Source organism: Pteronotus mesoamericanus, unplaced genomic scaffold, assembly GCF_021234165.1.
Source record: "Pteronotus mesoamericanus isolate MK-2021 breed Mesoamerican mustached bat unplaced genomic scaffold, CSHL_Meso_final contig_169, whole genome shotgun sequence".
Taxonomy (NCBI): Eukaryota; Metazoa; Chordata; class Mammalia; order Chiroptera; family Mormoopidae; genus Pteronotus; species Pteronotus mesoamericanus.
In genome coordinates this window covers 7,275,262-7,298,604 of record NW_026555068.1, presented here as the reverse complement: position 1 = coordinate 7,298,604, position 23,343 = coordinate 7,275,262, and the positions used below count along the sequence as shown (strand labels likewise).

General features: G+C 50.1%; 1 protein-coding gene across 7 annotated transcripts in view; it reads right to left on the bottom strand.

Moving 5' to 3' along the window:
- FGFR1 (fibroblast growth factor receptor 1) overlaps nucleotides 1-23,052 on the bottom strand; it is a 46,816-nt gene extending 23,764 nt beyond the window's left edge. For 5 of the 7 annotated variants that reach the window (XM_054566001.1, XM_054566002.1, XM_054566005.1 and 2 more), the window contains exons 1-2: nucleotides 22,771-22,841; nucleotides 14,437-14,615 (exon numbers count right to left, since the gene is read on the bottom strand). In XM_054566001.1, the coding sequence (XP_054421976.1) occupies nucleotides 14,437-14,527 (91 nt within the window). In that variant the 5' untranslated portion in view covers nucleotides 14,528-14,615; nucleotides 22,771-22,841. Of the gene's footprint in view, nucleotides 1-14,436; nucleotides 14,616-22,770 lie in introns of all 7 variants that reach the window. The other 2 variants (XM_054566003.1, XM_054566004.1) reach the window with 1 other exon arrangement.
- Nucleotides 23,053-23,343: the final 291 nt, after the last annotated feature.

Here is a 23,343-nt window from a genome sequence, read left to right as displayed (position 1 = left end):
AGATATATAAAGCCCTACAGATACATGATGCCCCAATATAGGGGAAACTGCGGACGCGGGGAGTATGGGCCTGTGCGGGAGGGAGGCAGGAACACCGAGTCAATTAGCGGATCGGACACCCTGCTCCAGCAGCATTCACCAGTCGCTCGACCCAGGGGATTTGAAGTGTAGGGCTTTTTTTTTTTAAATAGAAAAAGGGAAAAAAGTAAGAGGGACCATTTTGCATGCAAATGGGCCACAGCCAGAAGAGCCCATTAAAATGTAAAAACTCCACATTGAACCCGACAAAACTGTGCAAACTGCTGTGTTTGCCAGCGAGGCAGCAATACAGCTCCCGACAAAGGAGCTGAGGAACAATGGCGGGCTGAATGGCCTCCGTCAGCAGGTCCCCTCGCGCGTTGCCATGGGGACCCCACCAGGGCTTACTAAAGGTATTTCCTGAGGAGAAAGGCAGTGCACACATGCCCAGGCAGCCCGGCTAATCCTGACAGGAAGCCATCGCCATTCAGCAGCCCAGGGGCTTGGGGCCGGAGTTTTGTTTTGTTTTTATTAAAAAAAAAAAAAAAGATATCGGTCTTTTGTGTGTCCCACCTCATCACTGTAATTTAGTGCAGAACCACCTGCGCGGCCAAAGCTGCAGCCCAGGCCCTGCGCCCACCCTGTGACCCCCCAAATGCAGCTTCCCAGCAGTTGGCCAGGAGGAGGCCCAGGCATGCGGAGCCCCACTCAGGAGACCCAGGCCAAAAGGACCCGGGTCCCCGAGAGTTTTGCGTACACCTTCAAACAGATGTTATGCGGGGGGCGGGGAGGGGGGTAACAGCGTCAGAATGGAGCCTGCGGTCTAAGCCCCCCGTGCTGGGTTCTACCTGATGTCTCCTTCGGACCCTCATACTACACGTTTACCTCTCCTGGGGATGGTGCCTCCCACCTCTCCCTACCTCCCACTGTGGGGAGAGCACTCACGCAGGGGACAAGGACTGCAATCAAGTGATTAACAAAGGAATGTGCCCAGGAGTTGCTTTAAAAGAAATTTCCCTTCTTCCTTTCTCCCCAGCAAAAGCTCTCACCCGTATTTACTGACACACTGTGGATGGAGCCGGAAAAAAACCCCAATCCCTCCCCCAGCCCCTAAAAAAACACCCCTCTTCTACATCCACGTCCCAGAAGGATTCCCGGTACACTTGGCTTCCCTTCCTCCCAGGAGGGAGTTGCTCTGGGAAGAGGAAAGTTCACTGCAGACGTGCAGGAGGCGTGGAGCCCGCTGGCCCAGGAAAGGCAAAGGTAGATGCCCTACAGCTACTGTGCTCACAGTTCCTAGAAGTTTGTGTCACCATTTCACGTTTGGCACCGGGGGAATCCGGCCTTGGCAGATTCAGGGAACAAAGCCAACAAAACAGCTGGTGGCGGAGACAGCAACTCCTGTGTGACAACTGCCCCCCCTCCCCCAGGACACAGTTTAGGGAGAATGAACATTTCCTGAGCAAACCTGTATGTGGAAGGAGCTGTCCCCAATCGAGACAAAAATGACGGTGGCTCTACTCACTCACCGTGATTTGAACCCAGGTCTGTGTGTTTGCAAAGCTCATGGTCTGCATCGAGACCTCCCCGCAAAGCATGTATTGAACCTGGCATTTAGATAGAATCCCAAAGAGGAAGACAGATGGTTTTGGAGGCATGAAAACTGGACACCAGTGAGCCTCTAAGGCCACGTTGACGGGTCCCGTTTTGGGAAAAGAAACTAGAGCGCCTCTGTTCAGCAATGGAAACCTCCCCCCACCAATCCAGTAAGGACCACCTGAATAGGCTGAAAGTTAGGGGAGCTAAATGCTCAGGATGGTGGTCTTCTCCTGCCTTTATTAAAAATCACATCCTAAATTCAAACTAAAAGTACAACTGGCCACCAACTGTTACAACACAGAAGTAAAAACACCTTCCACTAAGTTGTAAGGGAAAAGCTGGACAACTAGCTGAGGGGGTGGTGGGGGGGGGGTGTGTGTGTGTGTAGGGGGTGGTGGTGTGTGTGTGTGGGGCGGGGTGTGTGTGTGTAGGGGTCCCGCTGCTAGAAGCGGAGCGCAGACCCTCCCACCACTGGCCGAGAGCCCAGGCCTCGCAGCCATGTGTCTGCAGCTGCGACCTGTCATGCACTTCCTGGTCTGGGTTCTGTAATGGAAAGATCATTAAGCGTGGGGGAGGGAGGAGAGTGAGATGAATCAATGACGAAAAGGTAACCCTGCAGCTTGTGCTCCGCTGTTCTCTAACCTTAAAGTCCGGTCAGGTTCCTCAAGGAAAAGGAATGTATTGTCCTCCCCCAACCTCGCCCCCTACAAGGCCTCGCCCAGCAGAGCTGGTTTGGGGAAGGAAACACCACTAGCAGCTGGGCAGGAAAAAGTTGCTGCTCCCTAAACTTGCTGATGAGTTACTAGAGGCCTCAGCTATTTTGGAATTTGTCTTTTGACCCCCCAAAACCAAAATGGGTGCTTGGGCACACAATTCACTAGGGCTCTCAGCACCCCAAGGTGCCTGCCATCTCCCCTCCCTGTCAAATCCCATCAGTGCCATGGAGGGTCTGGTCACACACACTGTGTGAGAGTCGCTGCCCACCGCAGTGGGGAACAGAGTGGGCTCTGCATAAAGTTCAGTTTTTCTTTCCAATGTTCAAGAGATGCTCCTTATTTTTTATATTATGAGAATGAAGGCAATAAATATCCTTTTAAAATGAAATGGTGTGGAATGGTGGTCGCCAGGGGCTGGGGAAGGGGACAATGGGAAATTAGCGCACAGAGCTTTGGCTGGGAAGGTGAACAAGCCAGGAAAGTGGATGACAGCGATGGACGCACAACAACGTGATGTGCTCATGTCACAGAGCTGTGCACTTGAAAATGGTGAAAATGGTCGCCCTGGCCAGTGTGGCTCAGTTGGTTGGAACATCGTCCCACAACGAAAGGGTTGTGGGTTTGATTCCCGGCCTAGAATGCAGGTTTGATCCTCCTCCAGGCACGTACAGGAGGCAACTTATCGGTGTTCCTCTCTCACAGCAATGTTTCTCTCTCTCCCTTCATCTCTACCTTCCTTTCTCTCTAAAAGCAATGAAAAAATGTCCTCAGGTGAAGATAAAATTTTTTAATGGTGAAAATGGTTAATTTTATATTACACATTTTATCACAATAAAAATGGTACAGTAGCAGACAGTGTTGGTTTTTAAAAAAGGGTTTTATTTGGTAAAATAAGCTGTCAGCCCTATATAGCTTCCTAAATATTGATCGACCCATGAAATCTAAAAATCTGGGATCACTGATCTGTTCCACAGATTTGCAGAATGGCAAGGACCCAGAGGATCTACTGACATACTGCGCACATATCCTCTCTCTCCCTCACACCATGAAGGTTGAGCATTTTAGTACTTTGTGTTTTAAGAAATTGAAAGAACATGGTTTAGGGATCTTTCTACCTGAGATGGTATGGCGGCTGTGTGGCAGACAGCAGGTAGAAGAAGCAGGACCAAAGGCTTGGGGGAGAGGCGGGGCCAATATCTCCACTGGGGACCCCTTTGCTCAGATAACCTGGGCAATCTTGAATAATTAGGATGTTCCGGGATAAATACCTATTCTGAGCAATGTCAACATTCCAGATGTCCCAAGGGATGAGAATGAGAACCTAGTTTGAAATCCTTGTAAAGACCACTTAGTCCCAAACTCTGCTTGAGCCACAGGTGGTTATAATGGGCTGGGTGCAGCAGAAAGGGCATCTGAGTAGAAATCACTCAGATGACTGGCCCTATCACTAACCATGTGACCCCGGGCAAGTCGCCTCCCCACTCAGGCCTCAGTTTCCTCAACTGTGAAATGGGAAGGCTGACTGAGTTGACAAGTTCCAGCTCTAACCAACATTCTAAGTTTCAACTGTGCCTTTGGAGTTCAGCACGACTCGCTGCTGTCCCCTCCTGCCCCCACGTAGCACAAAGCTCCCTCTGGTGTGAAGGACGACAAGGGGGTCTCTGTTTTGGTCACAGAGCTCCAGACATCAGCGACCTTCAACAAATGTTTCTCTTCACTTCTCTCTTTCTCATCAGGAGAGGCCTCAGAACGGAGGATACAGAATAGCCAACAGGCTGTGACTGGCAAATACTGGGGGACCCAGTTATTCTAGAAAGACTTATTTCACCGAGAACTGGCAAGGTAAATACATTTTAAAAATGGATTGGGAGTCTGAGGGTAGTGAAGGGCAAACACAAAGTAAATGCTGCTTCCAGATGCACCCTGCAGGCAGTAACAGTCTTGATCGCCCAAATAACATCAATAGCAGTTTTGAATGCCGAAGGGAGAACTTCATTCAGTAGTTAGTCCAGGAACCTGACTCTTCTAAGGTTCAAAAGCTAATTCCTAAAACCTAAGGAAAATAAACCGTAATTCCAAATGTAAACTCTGCAGTTTGACTATAAATGAGGAGAGATTTCGGAATGCAATCAGACTCTTTCTCCTGGGCTGGAGAGTTGATCAGCACTCCAGAGGCGGTGATAATTGACTTAAAGCCCCAGCAAAGCAGATGGAAGCGGTCCAGGAGAGGGGCTCTCACCTTCCCAGGAAAGCTTTGGACCACCTTCCCCCTCCTCAATACCCCCAGGCAAACTGACTCAGCCTTCTTATACCATTCCTGTCTCTCCCTCTATTTTTGTCTCTCTCTTCCTAGACTCTCAGACACTATACCTTCCTCTCCCTTCAAACCTCCCAACACAGCATTTCAGAGCTGAAACTATGGATATCAGATAGACCTGGGTCTGAACTCTAGCTTCACCATTTATTTGCTGTTTAACCTCGGCGTTTGTTTGAGTGACCTCTCCGAGTGCCTTCCCTAAACTGTTAAATGGAAATAACACCTTACCTTATAAATGTGTTTTTTGCAGGGGAAGGGGGGATTAATTGATATGAGAGATTCTCAAAGTGTGGTTCCCGGATGGGCAGCATACGCATCCTCTGGGAACTTGAAAGGCTCACCAAGCTTGGGGTCCAGAGCTCTGGGAGAGAACGCAGCGGTGGGTTTCAACAAGCTGGCCTGCTGACGGCCTGGTGATGCCCGCAGAGCGAAAACCCAAGAACCGTTGCATTAGATGATCAGAGCTCAATATGTGATAGCAATGACTAGTGATCACCTATTTTCCTTATCTTCCTACTGAAAAGGATTATATTCCTATCTTCTCCTTTTTAAAACAAGGAAGTTTAGATACCGTTTAAAAAAGAAAATGAATGATCACTTAGCTGTGTGTTCATGCATGCATTCATTTATTCAAAAAGTATCAAACTTCTGCCTTCCTGGCTTATGTGTCCAAACGCACACACGCAAATGCATCAAAGCCCTCAGATGACGGTCACTTTGTCCTTTCACTTTAGGGAAGAGGCCCTCTCCTTTGTCTTCAGATGTTCTCATAACCTGGTTTTAAGTACTTATTTGATGTAGTCTTTGGATGACACTACTTAAATGAGTCACTTACTGTATCTGCGCATGTCTTGTAAGAGTAACACTGGCCAGGGCTGGGCCTAAACTATTGTGAGGCTAGGGGAAGGGATGGCATTTGTTCTGGGCCTCCCATTCAAGAGGGGTCTCCAAGACTCGTGATGTTTCCTCCCTAAAGATTACACAGATTGTTACAGAAAGAACTGGAAGAGACATTTACCAAACAACTTTCAGTAAATCTGCGTTTTATTCCTAGGGCAAACTTCAGATAGCATACCACAAATTGTTATGTATTTCTTGAATCCTGTAATTATCTGTGACTACAGGATAATCTAATTTTTTACAACTACATTGTGATATAATTTTTTTAAACATTAATTTTGTTAAGTGTAAACACTAAGAAAAACAAAATTCCAGGACCCTGATCCTGATTTTTACATTTCTTTCTGTTTTCAAAATATATATACTGATAGCCTCAAAAAAAAAAAAACCAAAAAAAAACGCTCATGGTGCTGCCTCTCTGAACCTCCATCCATCAGGCACTGTGGGACCATAGCCACCTCGAAGCAGTCGAGGTGGTCTTTGTGTCCTGGCGATCCCACCACACCCTAGAATAAATGAGACCTGCCAAGAAAACTCAGGTGTACTATCTGACACTTTGGGGACCTCTGATCCTAGACTTTCTCTCTGTAAGAGGTCTTGGCTACGGTGGAAAAGGTGGTGTCAATGGGGTTTTTGTTCAACTGATTATTCTAGGCTAGGAAACTGCTCTCGTTATGACAGCTCACAGACCTATGACGGATGCATCCCATCAAAGTGAAGAGCAGAATGTCACACAAGAACTGGCACAAGGCAAGCATCTCCAGCGGCGCTTCCCCGGCCACACACATGCACACACCACCGCAGGACGGGAAGTGAGGTAAAGGGGGCAGACCTAGCAACGCTTAAACGGAAACATCGGCTTGCCTAGTTGGTGGGGAAACCCAATGTGACGTAGGGACATAGTATGATGGACTGGAAAAACCCCACTGGAATCAGACCTACCTGAGTATGAATCCTAGTTCCACTTTCCCACCAACTATACTGCCATAAACAAGTTACTTAACTTCTTAGACTTCAGTTTCTTCTTCCGATTGTGGGAATGAAGCTATGACCATGGGATCGGCGTATAGATATAAGTAAGTAGTGGCCCTGGCTAGTGTGGCTCAGTGGATTGAGCGCCGGCCTGCGAACCAAGGGTCACTGGTTCAATTCCCTCTCAGGGCACATGCCTGGGTTGCAGGCAGGGCGTGCGAGAGGCAATCACACATTGATGTGTCTCTCCCTCTCTTTCTCCCTCCCTTCCCCTCTGTCTAAAAAATGAATAAATAAAATCTTTTAAAAAAAGACATAAAAGTAAAGCATGCAGTGTGTGAAGATGTAATATATACTGTTTATTAATTATTATTGTAAAAAACTTTTGCTGGTATAACTTTTCTAGGGCCATTTGGCTCTATATAATCAACAGTTTCAGAATGTAAGTTTCCTTGGATACATGGACAAATTTTATTTGTAAAAGTCTGTTCACTTAAGTGCAAACCACTGAAAACAACCTAAACACCCAGCAGTAGAGGACTGGGTAAGTAAATAAACTTTGCATACCTATACGATGGGATACATGTGGTTATTAGGCATGATGAAAAAAGTTTCTCTGAAGTAAATACATGCTTAGGTTACAAATAAGTACATACCACATAAAGCCCATTTTTGAAAAGTTATACTTGTATAAATATAAGAAAAATAGTCTAAAGGAATATTCATAGCAGTGATTATTTTGGGGTGATGGGAATATGAGGTTTTCCTTTTTTTTCTTTACAAATCTCTATTTTCTAAATTTCCTCTGATGAACCTAGATTACATGTCAAAATGTCCATGTTTTAAAAGAGCAACAAAAATATTCTTTCTGATTGCACAGAATTTGGCTCTAGTGGAGGAAACAGCCAAATGTTAAAAATTACATATAATGTAAGGCAGAGTAAAGAAAAGTGCTAGATTGAAAAGTTAAACAGAAAGGGGGGAAAAAGGAATGATTAATTTGGAGACAAAGGAAGGTTTCAAGAGGGAGATGGCCCTAAGCTATGCCTTAAGCAAAACCCAAGCTAAACTTTAAACTAAGAGTAGAAATTACCAAAAAAAAAAAAAAAAAAAAAAAAGTGAAAGGATAAAAGGATAGGGATGGTCATTTCCAGCTGAGGGACCAGGATAAACAATGGTTAGATAGGAATGTATATGTTGTATTCAAAAAGGAGAAAGGAGGAGTTCGGTTTGGCCAGACTAGGGGCGGAGAACAACCAAACACGGAGGGAGGAAAAGTCTGTGAATGAATGGGAAAAGGACCCCTAGCCAGGGGCTAGGTTTCAATCCTGAGTAAACCAAGGAAAGGCTAGGCTCGAAATTCAACTTTTCTCGTGGATTAAGGATTGAGACTTCAACATTTGCTGGTTTTTAACCTCCTTCCTTGTCCAGGCTCATAACCACTGAGGCCCACCCTGCCAGACTCCTTGACGCTCTCACCCCCTTGAGGCTCAATGCACCTACACATCCAGGGCCTGGGAAATACAGTCGCATTCACCCCAGTGGCAGGGCCTGCTGCCCCGACGTTCACCTCCTTTTACACAACCCATCCCAGGAAGCGTGGCCATACCACCACCTGTGGGATGAGGAAGGAGCATTGAGTCTCAAGCTCCACTGGAGCCAACCTTTCTCTGGGCCTGGATCTCCCTGGACAGAGACCCCCTCACCCCAGCACCCCCCAGTCTGCAGGCATACCCTTTTAGATGAGGGCAGTGGGCCCCCCATTTGGCCAGTGGAAAGGTAAGAGCCCTCATGAACCACTGTGAGAGAACGTGAGAGATTCTGGATCGTATTCTCTCAGGTGATCCAGTGTTCAGGAGAGGGGAACTCTGAGCCCAGGAGCACAGTGTCTTGGTACCAGCTGGTGGCACCACTAAAAGGCAACAAACCTGCTTTGGGGGGCTTCAGGCAACTGCTGCTCTACTTGGCTTCACTAGCCGGAAGTCAGAGCAACACCACGCTCCGTCCCCCCAGTTCAGGGGTAGCCTAAGGCTTCTCTTAAGAGGACAATTTGGGATTTACTCCACGCCCTTAGGAGCCCAGGTAGAGCTGTCAACTTTCGGCTCAGTCGGTGGGGCCTGGTGTGAGAGGTCGGTAGGCAGAGAGAGGACAGTGTTTGCACTAAGTCTCCAGAATCAACAGGGAGGCCCGGGCAGCTGGACTGGGGAGACCAGGAGCGCCAGAGCAGCTGGACTTTTCCCCGTCAGCAGGGAAACAGTTGTCTCATTTCCAGGCTTTGGGGAAGGAAGGAAGAGGCAAAGGTGGTGTCTACAGGGTGAGCTGAAGCCCCCTGTGGCCCCAGAGGATGGAGACATTGTAAAAACAGGGCGCAGCTGCTGGTCAGGCTCTCTGACCCTGGACCTCGCCCTCCCGGGATAATGACTCTTCAGGACTCGCTTCTCCCAAGGCCATCCATCAGCACCCCAGACACAAGCCATCACTCACTGCTTCTGCCGGACTAAGAGCAAGCACCCCGGCTGGGCCCTGCTGACCCACCTCTGTGCCGGGGCCACACCAAAAGAATGGCGTTCTTGCTCCGGTGCCTGCCACCCCACACTCCAGGTAGTCACAGAAACCGGGTGACAGAATCCTGGCCTGCTTCTTTGTTTGGGCTCCCTCCCCTCCCCCACCCACGGCAAGGGCTCTGGACAGCCATTTGTTCTTCCCTGAGAAATTCCTCCTCCCTGACTTCGGGGAGCTGGCTGGCAAAGCCAGAGTGGAAAATCAGTGGAGCTAATGGTGTAGCAATGCAGAAGCCAGAGCCAAGAACACAGCTCTGGAGTGGCTCTGCTGCACTTGCCCGGCCTGGTCAAGCACTCCTCCCTCACATTCTCTCACAAGCTAGCGCTTGCTGGCCTCCCTACCCCCACCCTGCTGGGCTCAGCAAAACATTTGCAAACACACCCTTGCGAAGCCCCTCTAGCCTCCCCTCTCTGGGGAGGAGGATATGGGACACAGCGGCTCCTCTGGGGAAACCCGGTGGCTCGGCACCGGGCAGGTTTCTGCAGCCCTGAATCCGCCACCCTTGTTGTCCCGTGGGTCATCCGACATCACCTTTCGCTCCATGTAATTTCACTCGCCTTCTGGCAGAGGGTGAAGAAACTCCTCTTAAACATCCAGTGTGGATCAAAAGTAAACAGGTTCTCTTCACATTCCGTTGCGGTGGGGCGGGGTGGAGGAGCGTCCCTACATGGTCCCAGGGCAGCACTGGACCCTGGTCCTCGGGCCACACCTCGGGGCTGCGGCCAGTGGGGCCACCGCCTGTCTGAGGCTGGCAGTGGGATAGTCTAGGCACCTATTTGAGGGTCCCCCTGCAGATAGGCTGAAAGGTATATCCCTTTGGACCAAAGGCAGCTGTGGGACCCCGGTGGGGGGTGGCCTGGGGTGGCCAGAGCCCTATAACTTGAGGCTGGGGCAATGCCTCTGGCACCGCTCTCAGCCTCTTCCCCATGGGCGCAGGTTTCTGTGGAACACAAAGACAAAGCCTTGCTTTGTGGAGCACGGCATCCAGGGATCCAGGGGGCTTGCAGCCAGAAATGGAAACTGCGGCTTTTCCATTAAGTGTAACCTCTCCCCCTTCAACGGGCCACCAGACTCCTTCAAATCTGGAGAGGTGGGAGGAGCTGTAAAACCCCTGCCCATTAAATTGCTTATTAGTTGCAGATTTCCAAGCATGTAGGCAAGTATTTTGAGACTGCAAGTCTCATACTGTCCCCTCAACCGCAAGGTCTGGGGCATTTAACCACATTATGCTAAAAAGGGGGCAGGACCCCACTCCCAGTTGTGCGAAGTGGCCTTGTAAAGGGTTTACTTGGTTTTCTCCAGGTCTTACTCTTAAAAAGAGAAAAATACACAGACACAACCCTCCTCAAGCTCAAAATGTCTTTCAAGTTGGTGCTTATCTTTTAAAGGGGCTTTCTACCCATGACCAGCTTCAGCCTATCCACACAATGCCCCCTCCCTCAAAGCCTGATCTGAAACAAGCTGAGCTCTTTAAGTTCCTGAACTAGAGAAGGGAAAGGAGAGGGAGGGAGGGAGGCTGGTTTTCCTGGAACCCTTATTAAAGCAACTTTCCAAAGACAGCCAGAAACTCCAGGCCCTCCCCACTCCCTCAGGAGCATTTGCAGACTGGGGGAGGGGTCCCCAACACACACACACAAGCACGTGCACGCACGCACACGCACACTCACACCCACAGCAAAGCCTTTCTAAAGGGGAATAGCTCTCAGTGTGAGCAAGGCTTTGGGTAGTTTGCTTTAAACTTTTGAACACACTTTTTACGCACAGATTATAGTCTTTTCTGAGGACAAGAGCAGCATTATTATTTAACAATCGGCAGGGCCAAAACTACGTAACCATACTTTACATTTATTTGTGAGGTACCGTACTGTGTACAAAGCATGGAGAGAGAGTGTCCCTTGTGACTTCACAGCAGTTCTCTGAAGATCACGGGGCACGTGTTCTGCTATCACAAAGCTCGGGAGGGACAAGTTATGTGAAAGGGCCGCACTAAGAAGAGGGACTCACGCAGCCAAACAGGGAACTGTCCTCCAGGTCCGCCCATGAAACGAGCTCTCACAATGTGCCGTCTCTGCAGGGGGAATCAGGACACGGCACCCACAGCTGCTATTTATTGCTCACTGACTATGCACCAGGCACTGTTCTAGGAGCTTTGCAGACAGGCTCATTTGATGTTCCCTATGACGTTAGGAGCAGATGTTCATTATCGATGTAAGTTTTAGGGACACCAAGGGGAACGTCCCCAAGAGCCAGCAGTCAGGAAGAAGTAGAGCCAAAGTCAAAACCACGGCAGTCCAGAGAAAACTTGTGTCCACACAAAGATTCGTACACAAATGTTCACAGGGGTTTTAGGAATAATAGCCACCAATGTTAACAACCTCAAAGGCCATCAACAGGTTTCCATATAATTCCGTTACGTGAAATCCCAGAATCGGCACAGCTCATCTGTAGTGACAGAAAGTGGATCGGTGGCTGCCTGGGGTCAGTGCTGCAAAGGGCTTGAGGGAAGTTCGGGGGGGCGGGGCGCGATGAAAACGTTCCGTATCTTACTGGGGCTGGCAGTTAACATTTATCAAAACACACTCAACTATACAGTTAAAATTGGGCTATTTTACAGAATGTAAATTATACCTCAATTAAGTTGATTTTTAAAAAATGCCCCTCTGACTTCAGTCTTCATTGCTGCACAGCCTCCCAATGGCCCCCTCCACCTCTCCCATTCCCTCCTTCCTGTTCACGGGGCCTGGACTGTGTTCTCGTCAGGACCTTCAGCACTCGGGCTCCGCCCTCCGTCACAGCCCGGCTTCCCTGTTGGGACCCACAGCCAGCAGCTTCACTGTCCCCCGCACCCCCTACACCCCCATGCCACCCCTCCAATTCCAATGCCTGTACCCGCAAATCTCTCTTCCCTGCTTATAAGTGCCCATACTATTCAATTTTTCCACCCTCCATTTTTGGGCTGCAAAAGAGTTTCTTAGAGAAAGGTTTTTCGTTTTTGCTTTTTAGTTTCTTAGGGTCCATCACAAATTCATATTCTCCAGCCTCACCCAAGCCCTCCTTGCTTCTGGACTCGCATCACCATCTACACGGTGGCTGATCCAAATAATCTCTGTTCCTCATAAACCTCCCATCCCTAACTTACTCTTTTCCTCTCATCTCGTGTGTGACTCTAGTCATCTGAAGTTGACATCCAACCTACTTAAACCAACCCATCGATTCCATGGCTCGAGTGTTTCTATTTTCTCCTTCCTTTACGATCTCAGGGCTCCCACCCTCACTTATACCCTCGCTTCCTAGACATTAAAAACCAACATCTCTCTTTTGGGAGGGAGTAGTGGTAGCACCTACTAACATTTTACATGTAAGTGCTTTGTCTGGATTAGCTTCCTTAATCCTTTACTATTTTTCCCATTTTAAAGATAAGCAAACCAGCCCTGGCCAGTGTGGCTCAGCTGCTGGGTATCGTCCCTGCAACAAGGTCGCTAGTTCGATTCTCAGCCAGGGCACATGCCTGAGTTGCACGCCTGGTCCCCTGTTCGGAGCATGCAAGAGGCAACCAATAGATGTTTCCCTGCCATGTTGATGTTTCTCTTCCTCTCTTTCTCCCTCCCCTCCCCTCTCTCTAAAAATAAACAAATAAATAATTTTTAAAAAATATGAGGGAACTAAGGCTTAGTGTCTTTGAGTAATTTGTCAAAGCAAGTAAGGCAGCTATTAAGTGGTAAAGCAGAATTCAAACACGTCCATCTTCTTCCTCCCATCCAGCCAAATTCAGCTAACAGATTAATTTTCTAAAAGCTGAATCACATTGCTACCTGCTCAAAACTTTTCAAGGCTCCCTGTATCTATCCATTTAAGTAGTTTCCTTAATAGGGTATTAAGGCCTTCCATGTGCTCATAACTCAATCCAATTTTTCCAGGCATTACTTCCCACGACTACTTACTTACTCACCAGATAAAGCATTCCCAGTACACCTCGTGTGTCCTGCCTTAGTACCTTCACTCATGTTATTCCACCAGGAATGTGCTTCAAGTCCGCCACCATCCCTCTGGACCCCTCTCAGAGGCCCCTGCTCGCCTTGTCCTCTGCACGCCCACAGCATTTTATTGCGACTCCAATGTGTGGTTTAAACATGGTCTACCTTGTATTTAGATACCTCTCTACTGGTCTCCCCCCTACCAGATGGTGAACTCTAGCAGGCAGAGATGGTCTCATCTTGCTTTGGGTCTCCGGCATGATTTAGCGCAGGCCTCGCCTTTAGTTCCATGGCTGAATGCAACATTAATCTGCTTGCCCCAGTCAGTGCACGTTCTTGAAAGTCTCACACCCTTCCCCGCTCCTTCCCTATCACTATACAAGTGGACAAATATTCTCACTCATCATTTATCATTCAAATAGGCCCTGACAGCTGAGAACGACAGCCCTTCAAATGCAGCCACCATGTCATGTGCACACCTGAGCCTTTCACCCACTGCCTGCCAACCTTCTCTACTTATGTGATCAGTCACTGAATCACAAGCCACACACCCTTTGGCAACAGAAAAGCCCAAATATTAGTTCTTAAAGCACCTCGAAAGCCACTAGGGATGCTATACCTGTAATCTCCATGAAGTATTTTTAAAACTGTAGCAGATCCCATGAGCAGTAGGGCAAGTCCTTCCTGTTACGTAACAAACTCTGCATTTCCAACAAGCTGTGGATCTCCCTCGGCTCCCGTGCCCCAGCATGCTCCCTGGTGCCCGATCTCCTCCAAATCTCTCCGGCAGCACATACCCAAAGCAAACCGCTCAGCTGACCTCTGAATGGGGTCTGTGAGATGTGGTCAAGGAAGGCAAAATGGCAAGCACGCAGCCGTGATTGCCGACCCCCGCAGTAGATGTGTCTTTGGAACAATTTTAGAAGCCAGAAGTCTTTATTCAGCTGCCACCTGCCTCAACATCACCTGTAGTCTCACCTAAGTCCTAAACCCAAATTCACAGGCCACTCCCCACCCCCATCTGCTGCATCACCCAACCCTATTCATTATTCATCTAGAGTAGAGAGCCAGTTCTTGGGTCCCAATCAAAAGTTCTTTTCAGACAAGAAAAGCATAAACCCACCCATAGCACGTCACCTCTGGCAAATGGATGTCACCAGCCTACACGATCCAACCTCTCATGAAGTTGGTAATGTTTGTAATCAGGTATAATCAGCCCAGGTATCCTGGGACTCTCTCCTATAGAAAAGAGTCCTTTGTTCCACCTGGGGCAGAGCCTTCCCCGCCAGCCATGTCACCTCCAAACACATCTCTCCCTCCCAGCCCACCCTGTTGCCGAGGGCCAGAAGTCCAGGCTGACCCTCAGCCCGTGCCTTACCTTGTTCAGGCGAGGTCGGGGCCGGCCTGGCAGTGCAGAGTGTGGCTGTGACCAGCACAGCCCAGAAGAGGAGGCACTTCCAGCTCCACATCCCAGTTCTGCAGTTAGAGGTTGGTGACAAGGCTCCACACCTCCATGGAGACTCTGCTTTGAGCTTGATCCTCCTTTTCAAGCTGACTCTGCGGAAATAAAACAAAAATTTAGGAGGATCTGCATGGTGGGGGTGGGGAGCAAGAAGAAAAAGAAGGCAAAGCAGTTGCGCAGTCACCCTGCCCAGAAGGGTGCTTGATGCACTAACTTACGCCTTAAAGCACCATGAAGAGAGCTGTGGTCCTGCTGCAATGTTGAATTCCAGGTTATAGCCCTCGTTTAGACAAAGGAGGGCTTTAATTCAGTTCTACCAGTATTTATTGAATGGGGACCGTGTATCGACCTTGCTGGGTTAATAGTCATGAAGTTCTCTGAGGCATTAAAGTGCCAAGATCATTTGTGCTGGGAAAGCAAACGGCTTTATGGAAGTCTCAGGTGGTTCGGCTGCTCCATGGGCAACAGCTTCACAGAGTATGGTGGGATGCAGGAGCCTGCACGGTGCTGAAGACTCTAGTCTAAGCCTTAACTCTCAACTCTCGCCCTGGCTGGGTAGCTCAGCTGGCTAGTGTCATTCTGGTATGTCCAGGTTGTAGGTTCGATCCCCAATACCCGTCAGGGCACATATGAGAAGCAGCCAAAGAATACATAAATAAGTGAAACAACAAACTGATGTTTCTTTCCCCTTCTCTCTGTCTCTAAAACCAATCAATAAAAATAAAAATAAAAAGACTTCACTCCCTCCAGGGCAAAACCAACAGTTGGTTGCCGGGTAAAGAGAGATGAAGAGTCACAGACCAAGCCAAGGACTAAGAAACGAGATGCTGGCCCTCTCTGTATCTATGCAATGAGGAAACCAAAAAAGTGGTCTCCCTCTTTCTATCTTGAAAAATGTGTGCATCACAGGGATCTCTGGTTCTATCACCTTTCCTCAGAGAGAGAACACAACTCTCACCAAACTCCTTAAAAAGAGCCTCAGAGTGTGGAACTATGAGGTGGGTCCAGCTCTTTCTTCCATACTGAAAGGGGACAGCTGACATCTGACAGGAATGAATCCAGAGAGCTGGGGGTCGGGGGCAGGTTGTGCTGAAGGGTCAACAGGCTCTTGCTAGGGCTGATTCAAAGATGGCTCATGTCAGCCCAGGTTAAAAGCACAGAATACAGCCCTTTACCCTCCTCAGGTCTGGAGGGGTAAAATTTAAGACAACCCTCTAGGGTCTTAATAAACAAGGGATTGTTGCTGCTAAACATTTACCAAGTGATAAAAAGACTTTCTGGGCACTCTTTGGGCTACATAGGGGTGACCATCTCCATCTTCCAGGTGGCTTTTGTCCTAAATACTCCAGGGAACCATCCAAGTTATTCAGAGAATCCACCTCCCCGGAACATGCCCTAATGTGGTGCTCCAGCCTTGCCTCTTCGGAGCCAGACAGGGCCCCTGCGAGTGAGTCAGTCTCCGCTGGCAGAAACCCGCCGCCCCCCCCAATCCTGGCTTCATTCACATGCGCTTACCAGCACGAGAACAGATACACTACTCCTAGCTCCCTCCCAAGGCTTTCCTAAAAATTTTTCATCATTTCAAATCAAAGGAGAAGTAAACATTCCTCTTTTATTTTTCTAAATTTAGGAAAGGGACCAGAAGAAGAGAGAGAGAGACCAGAACAAATGTTTACTGAATACCCACGACATGCCAACCATGTATGAGGTAAAATCTGTAAGTGTCAAACTTCATTTCTTCGTCACTATTCATGTATGAGGGGTGGAAACTATTATTCCCCTTTATGCCACAGGGAAACTGAGACTCAAAGAGGTTAAGTATTTTGCCCAAGGACATGCAGCTGGTAAGCAACAGCACCAAAACTCTTCATCACCCAGGTTTTCAGATGCTGGAGAACTAGGTGGGAGGAAGGAAATCAGGGGTTGATCAAACCTGGCTCTACCTGATGCAAACTTATTTTCTCCAGAGGGCATTCCTGTGCCACAGAGAAGCCAAGCAGATGAGGACAGGCCCGAGGTAACTCTGGGAATGGGAGAGCCTCGATTCTCCATTTCGTGAGTTGAGAGACGCTTGGAAGCAGCTCACAGATGTGCCGTCTAGGACATAGGATGGGGCATGATCCCTGGCCTTGGCTAGAAGTGATGCTGCCAGAGGACATCCCTAAACCACATTCCACGTCTCATCATATCCCAAAGATACACCAAACTGAGGCAGGCCTATCACTCAGAAAGGTACGCTCAGCTAAGAACCTAAGTCCCACAGGAACCACTAGAGTAATGAATCGAGTTTTTAGTATCCAGTGGAGAAGGGTGGTACCATCTTGAGATGATTAGCTTGTTTTCAAATGTAGCAGCGAGGCAGCGTCCATCACCACTTGACCACTCTGTCCGCAGAGAAGCCTGCCCACCTTACAGGTGTGGGTTGGCTGCTGATGGTTCTCTTTCACACTCAGTGCACTTCAAACTGATCTTGAATCTTGATCACACAGTGATACAAACTGCTAGTCCACACACTGCCTGGGACGCTAGGGACTGCCACCTTCTCCTTTACCTCACCTTCTTCTCACTCAACTGATTAATGAATTCTTAAAATCCCCTGGAAAACAGTCTCCTTCCTTCACTGTGGGACAGATGTGACCTGCAGCCACACAGGTGTACACAGCAGCTTCCTCAGAGCCCCTGCAGCTTGGTCCACCATCCGTCTTCCCCATGTGCCGGGTCTCCTGGGACTGGCAGCCAACTCTGTCTGGGTGCAGAGGTCCTCACTAGGGAATGGGGTGGGGGACACAAACATACGTCTCCATGTCCCCTTTGATGAAGAGGCTAAAATATTTGTCTTGCATACAGCACAGGTGGTTACGAGCATCAAATGGGCAGCGCGAGCGCAACCTGCTCTCTCCTCTCTAAGTCCTAATCCAATGTAAGATGGGATAGTGGCTGGTGAGAAAGCAGGACCTAGAATGTAAGACCTTGCATTTCTCTTGAATTCTAACAGTAAAAATTTTATGACCATCAGATCTCCTTGTCCAAAAACGATGTAAGGAAAACTAGCTTAGGATTCAGGGCCAAATCTTTTTCTTTTGGTTTTCTGGAAAAAGTAACAAATTAATCCTTGCCCTTCCATTGATGACCCTACCGCCCTGAGTCACTGAACCTTTCTGAGCCTCAGTTTCCCACGTGTTGGAGGGTGCTTAACTATTTGACTTGGGTACATCACACGTTATGAGCATCCAATGGGTACCTGGCTCTTCTCTCCAAGTCCTAATAAAATGTAAGGGATTATAAACACCGTGCTTTGGGTCACTCCTTGAGAGCGCTCAGGATGTGCTGGTAACTGGCAGCAGGAGGACACAAACTTTCCACCCTGACAAAGGTCCTTCTCCCTGTCCACCTTCGAGTCCCATGCTCTAGACAGAGCTATCCCATATGACGGCCACGAGCCACGTGTGGCTATTGAGCAACTGAAATGTGGCTAGTGTGAACTGGGGCGTGCTCGAAAGGAAAAGAACACAGACTTTGAAAACTTGGTGTGAAGTGAAGAACCTCAATAACTTTTATGTTGATTACATGTTCAAATGATAATACTTTGCATAGACTGGGCTAAATTAAATACATCTTCAGAATCCAAACAAACAAATTAATTAGTAAAAATTAATTCTGCCCCGACCGCTGTGGCTCAGTTGGTCGGGTGTTGTCCCACAAAGAGAACAGTTGCCTGGTTCAGCCCCAGTCTGGTCCATACAAAAGGCAACCGATCGGCAGTGCTCTCTCACATCGATGTTTCCCTCCCTCTCTTCCCCTCTCTCTAAAACAAATAAGTAACCTGCCAGTTTCTTTTTACCTAATTTCTAATGTGATTACTAGACAACCTAAGATTACATGGGGCTTGTGTCTTATCTCTATGGAGCAGCACAGCACTAGGCAACCTCTGTACTCTGCGCAAGTGTTTCTTTGCCTTTTCCTCCACCTTCAACGGGCCAAGCTTTCCTATGCTCTGAGCCCACCTCAAACAGCCACAAGTCTCTCTTGGACGTTCTGGCTGAGGATCTCCTCCCTCTGAATTTACAAAACACCATGGGATCGCAAGCTCCTTAACAGCAGAGTTTGTACCTGACTAGCTTTCGTTAATACCCTTAGCACCTAATATGTACACTGTAGAGGCTGACGCATTTATTAACTGGATGAATAAATGAATGAATGGATGAAAGAAAGGCTGATTGAAAAGAAACTGATATAGATACTCACGTAGAAAAGAGGTTGAGGACGCCAGAGAAAAACAATAGTCAAGTAGTCCTTGTTAGCCAGCTGAGCTCTATTTCAAAATAGAACAACTGGGACATTTTCTAAACCTTTAATTTCCCCAGAATTGAGGAAGTAATACCACAACGTTATGGAAATAAGACTTCTTAACAGAAACAGTCACTTTCCCCAGAAGTGAGCACTTTCAGCTCACTGTTGAGTGGCAGGGCTAGTACTTACTAAATACCTGAAAAAAGTCATGCAGCTCAGCCTGCAAATTTCAGTTGGGCCAAGGAAAACACTAATTTTAAAATGCTGAGTCCCTGTAAAAAGTACCCAAATGTCCTTGGGAGTAAGGTATACAGAAAGTTAGTGAAAAATAGGGAGCAAAACACTGACTGCTCCACTATAATCTAGGAAACCTCGCACCTGAAGGCAGGATGGACTAGCGGACCTCCACCGTATTCTGGGAGTTGTTCACCTAGGTGGGGGCTGTTTACTTGGGGACCAAACGTAGCTCCTTTAATTACAAGGGGCAATGGTGGTAACGAGAGGGTTTCTGTTTAAGGTAAATGCACTTAGGGGGAAAAGCAAATATCCTGGCCTGAGTCTCGTATTTAATCCTCTCTGGAAGCACCAGAATCTTCTCTAAAGCTCTACATCTGGACCCCCACCAGTCTCTCTGGTGCATTCAGACCTTTTACAAAGCTCTTGGGAAAACAAATGCAAGACAAATTTCCCAAGAGGAAATTAAACTCAAGTGATGCGATGCCTCTTCAGAACAAGATGTATGAATCAATTCTCTCCACCGCCTTTTTCTCCAGGAGCAATAGGCTCCAACTTTCCTAGGAAGCTCTTAACTAACAGCCATTTTGATGAAAGAGATTAAAAAAATGGAGGCAAGAAGAAAGTGTTTCGGGGAGCCGGCTGCTAAAACCCCAAGCTCACAGGAGCACATCGCCTATTTTAGGAGTCTTGTTTCAGGTCAACACCCAAGACAAACAAAAAGCATACAACTCAAAGCAGGAACCCATGGATTTTCCTTGGTCCCCATGGCTGGAGTTAGCCTACTCAATGCTCAACTCAATCTTCCTGCCCTCTGGAGTCCAGAGAAGAAAGCCAGCCCAGGCTCATGCTGCCTGGAGGTACTTTGATTCTCTCCCCTAGGAGGGTGGGAAAATAGCATCTGTAAGGCTCCTTCTCTCTCGTTCTGTGCTTTTTGCTTTCCTTGCTATTCTTGGGTGTCTAACGGAACTTTCTAACATCCTCCATGGCCTGAGGCCAAGATAAAGAACCACCCAAGACTGTCAAAGGAAGGAGTGCCCACTCTGGCCCACATCCCATTTGTGAAAAAGCCTCCAAGATGGGCATTTCTACAACCGCGCTAAAGGCAGGCAGTGAACTCACACCCATTCAAGGGGCTATCCATCCGGATGGCCCTCATTAAAAAGCTGACATTCGGCTATGACTAAGAGTCAATGCAACAGATACGTCCAGGAGCTGGTGACTGATGCAGTACACAGCCGTCCCAGCTGGAGCCAGGCCCCAGCAGCCGCCTTGTCCCCAAACACCCCTTGCTCCTCTGGGCTCAGGGGCAGCCCTGGAGCTTTTCCCAACCAAGTGGGGAGAAATATGCAAACAAGTCATTAGGGTAAGCAGGCCGCCAGGACAGAGGTCGTCAGCGGCTCGCGCGCTCTCTCTCTCTCTCTCTCTCTCTCTCTCTCTCACCCTCAGTCACTGAAAGGAAGGGAGATGACCTAGGCGTGGGGGTAATTGGCCAGGCGGAGGCAGGTCCCACGGGGCCCTGCTACAGAGCTTTTCAGTAAGCCTCAGCGAGGAGACCGGGCGCTCGGGCCAACGCGGGGAAATGGCCATTTTCTGCTCGACAGTCTTAAGGCTGAGGTTCTACAATTTAGATGGTATTCCAAAAAAAGCGCTGGCCCGGAGGTGCAAAGGGCAGGGCACATCTGCGGAGGAAACAGTCACCTTAATTACCATGTCTAGAGAAAGTGCGATTTCATTACAGCCTCCAAAACTACCGCCCAAAGGAGAAACCAGAGAAGTGTTTTCAATTTGAAAGAGGCTGGCAAGGAGAGAGGGAGAGAGACCAACTCTCCCGCAACTTTGGACCACAAGGTGCTCTCCTACCTCAAAGGACATTACGAAAATACCCTTAACCATCTCCGCTTTCAAAACTGTAGCCGTTATTTAAACGGTAAAATGTCCGGCTTTAGTTTCCGGGGTCTGCAACCCAAATAACTCTTTAAAACCACACAGGGAGCGCCTCTGGCCGCAACAACCCGCCCCCCCCCCCCCCCGCGACGCCCCCGGCCGCTGCGCTCCGGGCTCGCTCCCAAGAGGGTGGAAAAGGCGTGACGCCACCGCCGGGCGGCCGGAGACCAGACGGCGGGCTCCGGACGGGGCTGGGCGCTCCCGCCGCCCCAGCTGTAACCGAAGGGACAAGAAGCAATACTTTAGGACCAGAAACGTCCGTCATCAGAGCCAGTTTAGGGCCAGAACCGTGACCAAAGGGTTCACCCCCCGGGAGCGAACCGCTCGCAAGTGTTACCCCTAAAACCTTGGCCCCATCTTCCATGACGCGTCTTTTCCGCGCAATCTAGAAAGCACCACCACCATCATATCCTAAATAACTTGGGATCCAGGGTAACTCCCCCCCCCTTAAATTCCAACGCCTCACCTCCAGTCTTAAGAAAGTTTAAAGAGGGAGATGTGAAGGACAAGTTGAAGAATCCAGTTTTAATTTGGAGGTTGGCAGAAGGGAAGGAGAGGGATGTTAACAGCGTGGTGGCGGGTGTGCCCGCGTGGGGTGAAACAGAACCAGATGCGGCCGCTACATCTGGAAAATGGGGGGAAATGTACTGCGGGAGAAAGACACGGCAGAAATTCTTAAATGGGCTAATAGCTTCTGGGCCCAGAAAGGAGAAGCAGGCTTCACCCCTCTCCCAAAGGTGTCTGGCTGCCTTCATAGGCTCTGTGCTAAATGAACTCCACCGACAACGTCAATACATTCCTCCGCAAATGAGGGTCCTACAAGCCCCTGTTCTCCCAACCCCAGACCTGACGCGAGGAGCGGGGGACGCAGAGGCGTCTGGGCCTGAGAAGCAACATGCATCGCCGCCGAGGGAACCGCACCGGACAAAACCCTCGTCCCTTCCCCCACCTCCTAGAACCAGATTGGAACAGAACGTTCCCCTCCCCCCGACCCCAGAGCAGAGCTTAACCACCCGCTGGGCGCCCTCCCCGTTCCCAAACTTCTGACCCTTTCGGAGATGGACTAAGTGGAAGATAAGCCCCTCTGGAAAAGGGAATTCCTTTCTCGCTCCGCTAAAGCAGATTCAGCCATTTGGTGACGACACAGGAGTTAAAACCTATTCGAAGAAAAGCTAACTTACCCCTCCACATCACTCCCTCTTCAGGCCCCCACCCACCCCCAACGCCTACCCCGGAGTTTTCCGAGGTGGTAAAGGTCTTGGAAACAACCCGGGTTTTTAGTGTTCCATCCAGAGCTACCTGCTGAATTGGGGTGAGTTCCCACGAGTGGACTAAGAAGGGACAGAGTGGAATGCAGCGCGCACACACCCCCCACCTCGCTGCCCACTCCCGCCCTCCTCCCCAGTCCGAGGACGTCGCGGGCCGCCGCCGCCTTCGTCCGGCCGTCCCTCCTCGGACTCACCGCGGAGCCGCCGCCGCCGCCTGGCCAGCTCCCCCGCGCGAGTTGGCGGAAAAGTTGGGCGGCAGGAAGAGCGGCGGGACGAGCGCGGGCGGGGGGCGCAGAGGGCGACGCGAGCGAAGGGAACCGAAGGGAGACAAAAGGGGGGCGCCGAGCGCTGGGGAGGGAGTCGGGAGGTGGAGGGGGCGGGTAACCCGCGGACAGTGGCGCCGGACCCGACCCAGCTGCGGCAGGGGAAGCGCGCAGCCGGGAGGCTCCAGCGCCGGGGGCCGCTCGGGATACCAAGCCCGCCCCAGATCTGGGGGCGCCGCGACTCTTACCTCACTGGGCGCTGCGGTTCCGCCTCTGGAGAGTCCGCCGTGGCTTGTGCGGGCGGGCGGGCGCCCGGCTCCCCGGCTCCGGCCCGCCGCCCCCGGGCTCCTGGCGGGGCCGCGAGAGCCCCGCGGCCGGCGCTCGACTCCCGGTGGCGCTCGGCGCCCGGCGCCTCCAGTCCGGGCGGGAACAATGGAGCCGAAGCTGGTGCCCCGGAGGCGGGGCAGGGGGAGGGCTCCGTCCGCCGCCTGGGGTCTCCAGACCCTGTGGCCCCCCTCTCCAGACCCGCGGCTGCTCACGCTTCTTGCAGCCCGGGCTCCATCTCCTTAAGGGGGCCCCGGCGCCGCGGCGTGCCCGACTGCAGTACCGGTACCGTGCGCCCTGCGGGGCGCCCCTCGGACCAGGGAAAAGTCCTCAGTCTCCGCTGCTTTCCAGCTGCGGCGCGCGCTCCCGGCCGGGGAAGGCGAGGTCGCCGCAATGCGCTAAGCCGAGTTTCGGTCCAGTCCGGACGTCGCCGCCCAGCTCCCGGCACAGCCGCGGCTTCTCGGCGCGCTGCGGCTACACCACGGTTCGGGCTCCCG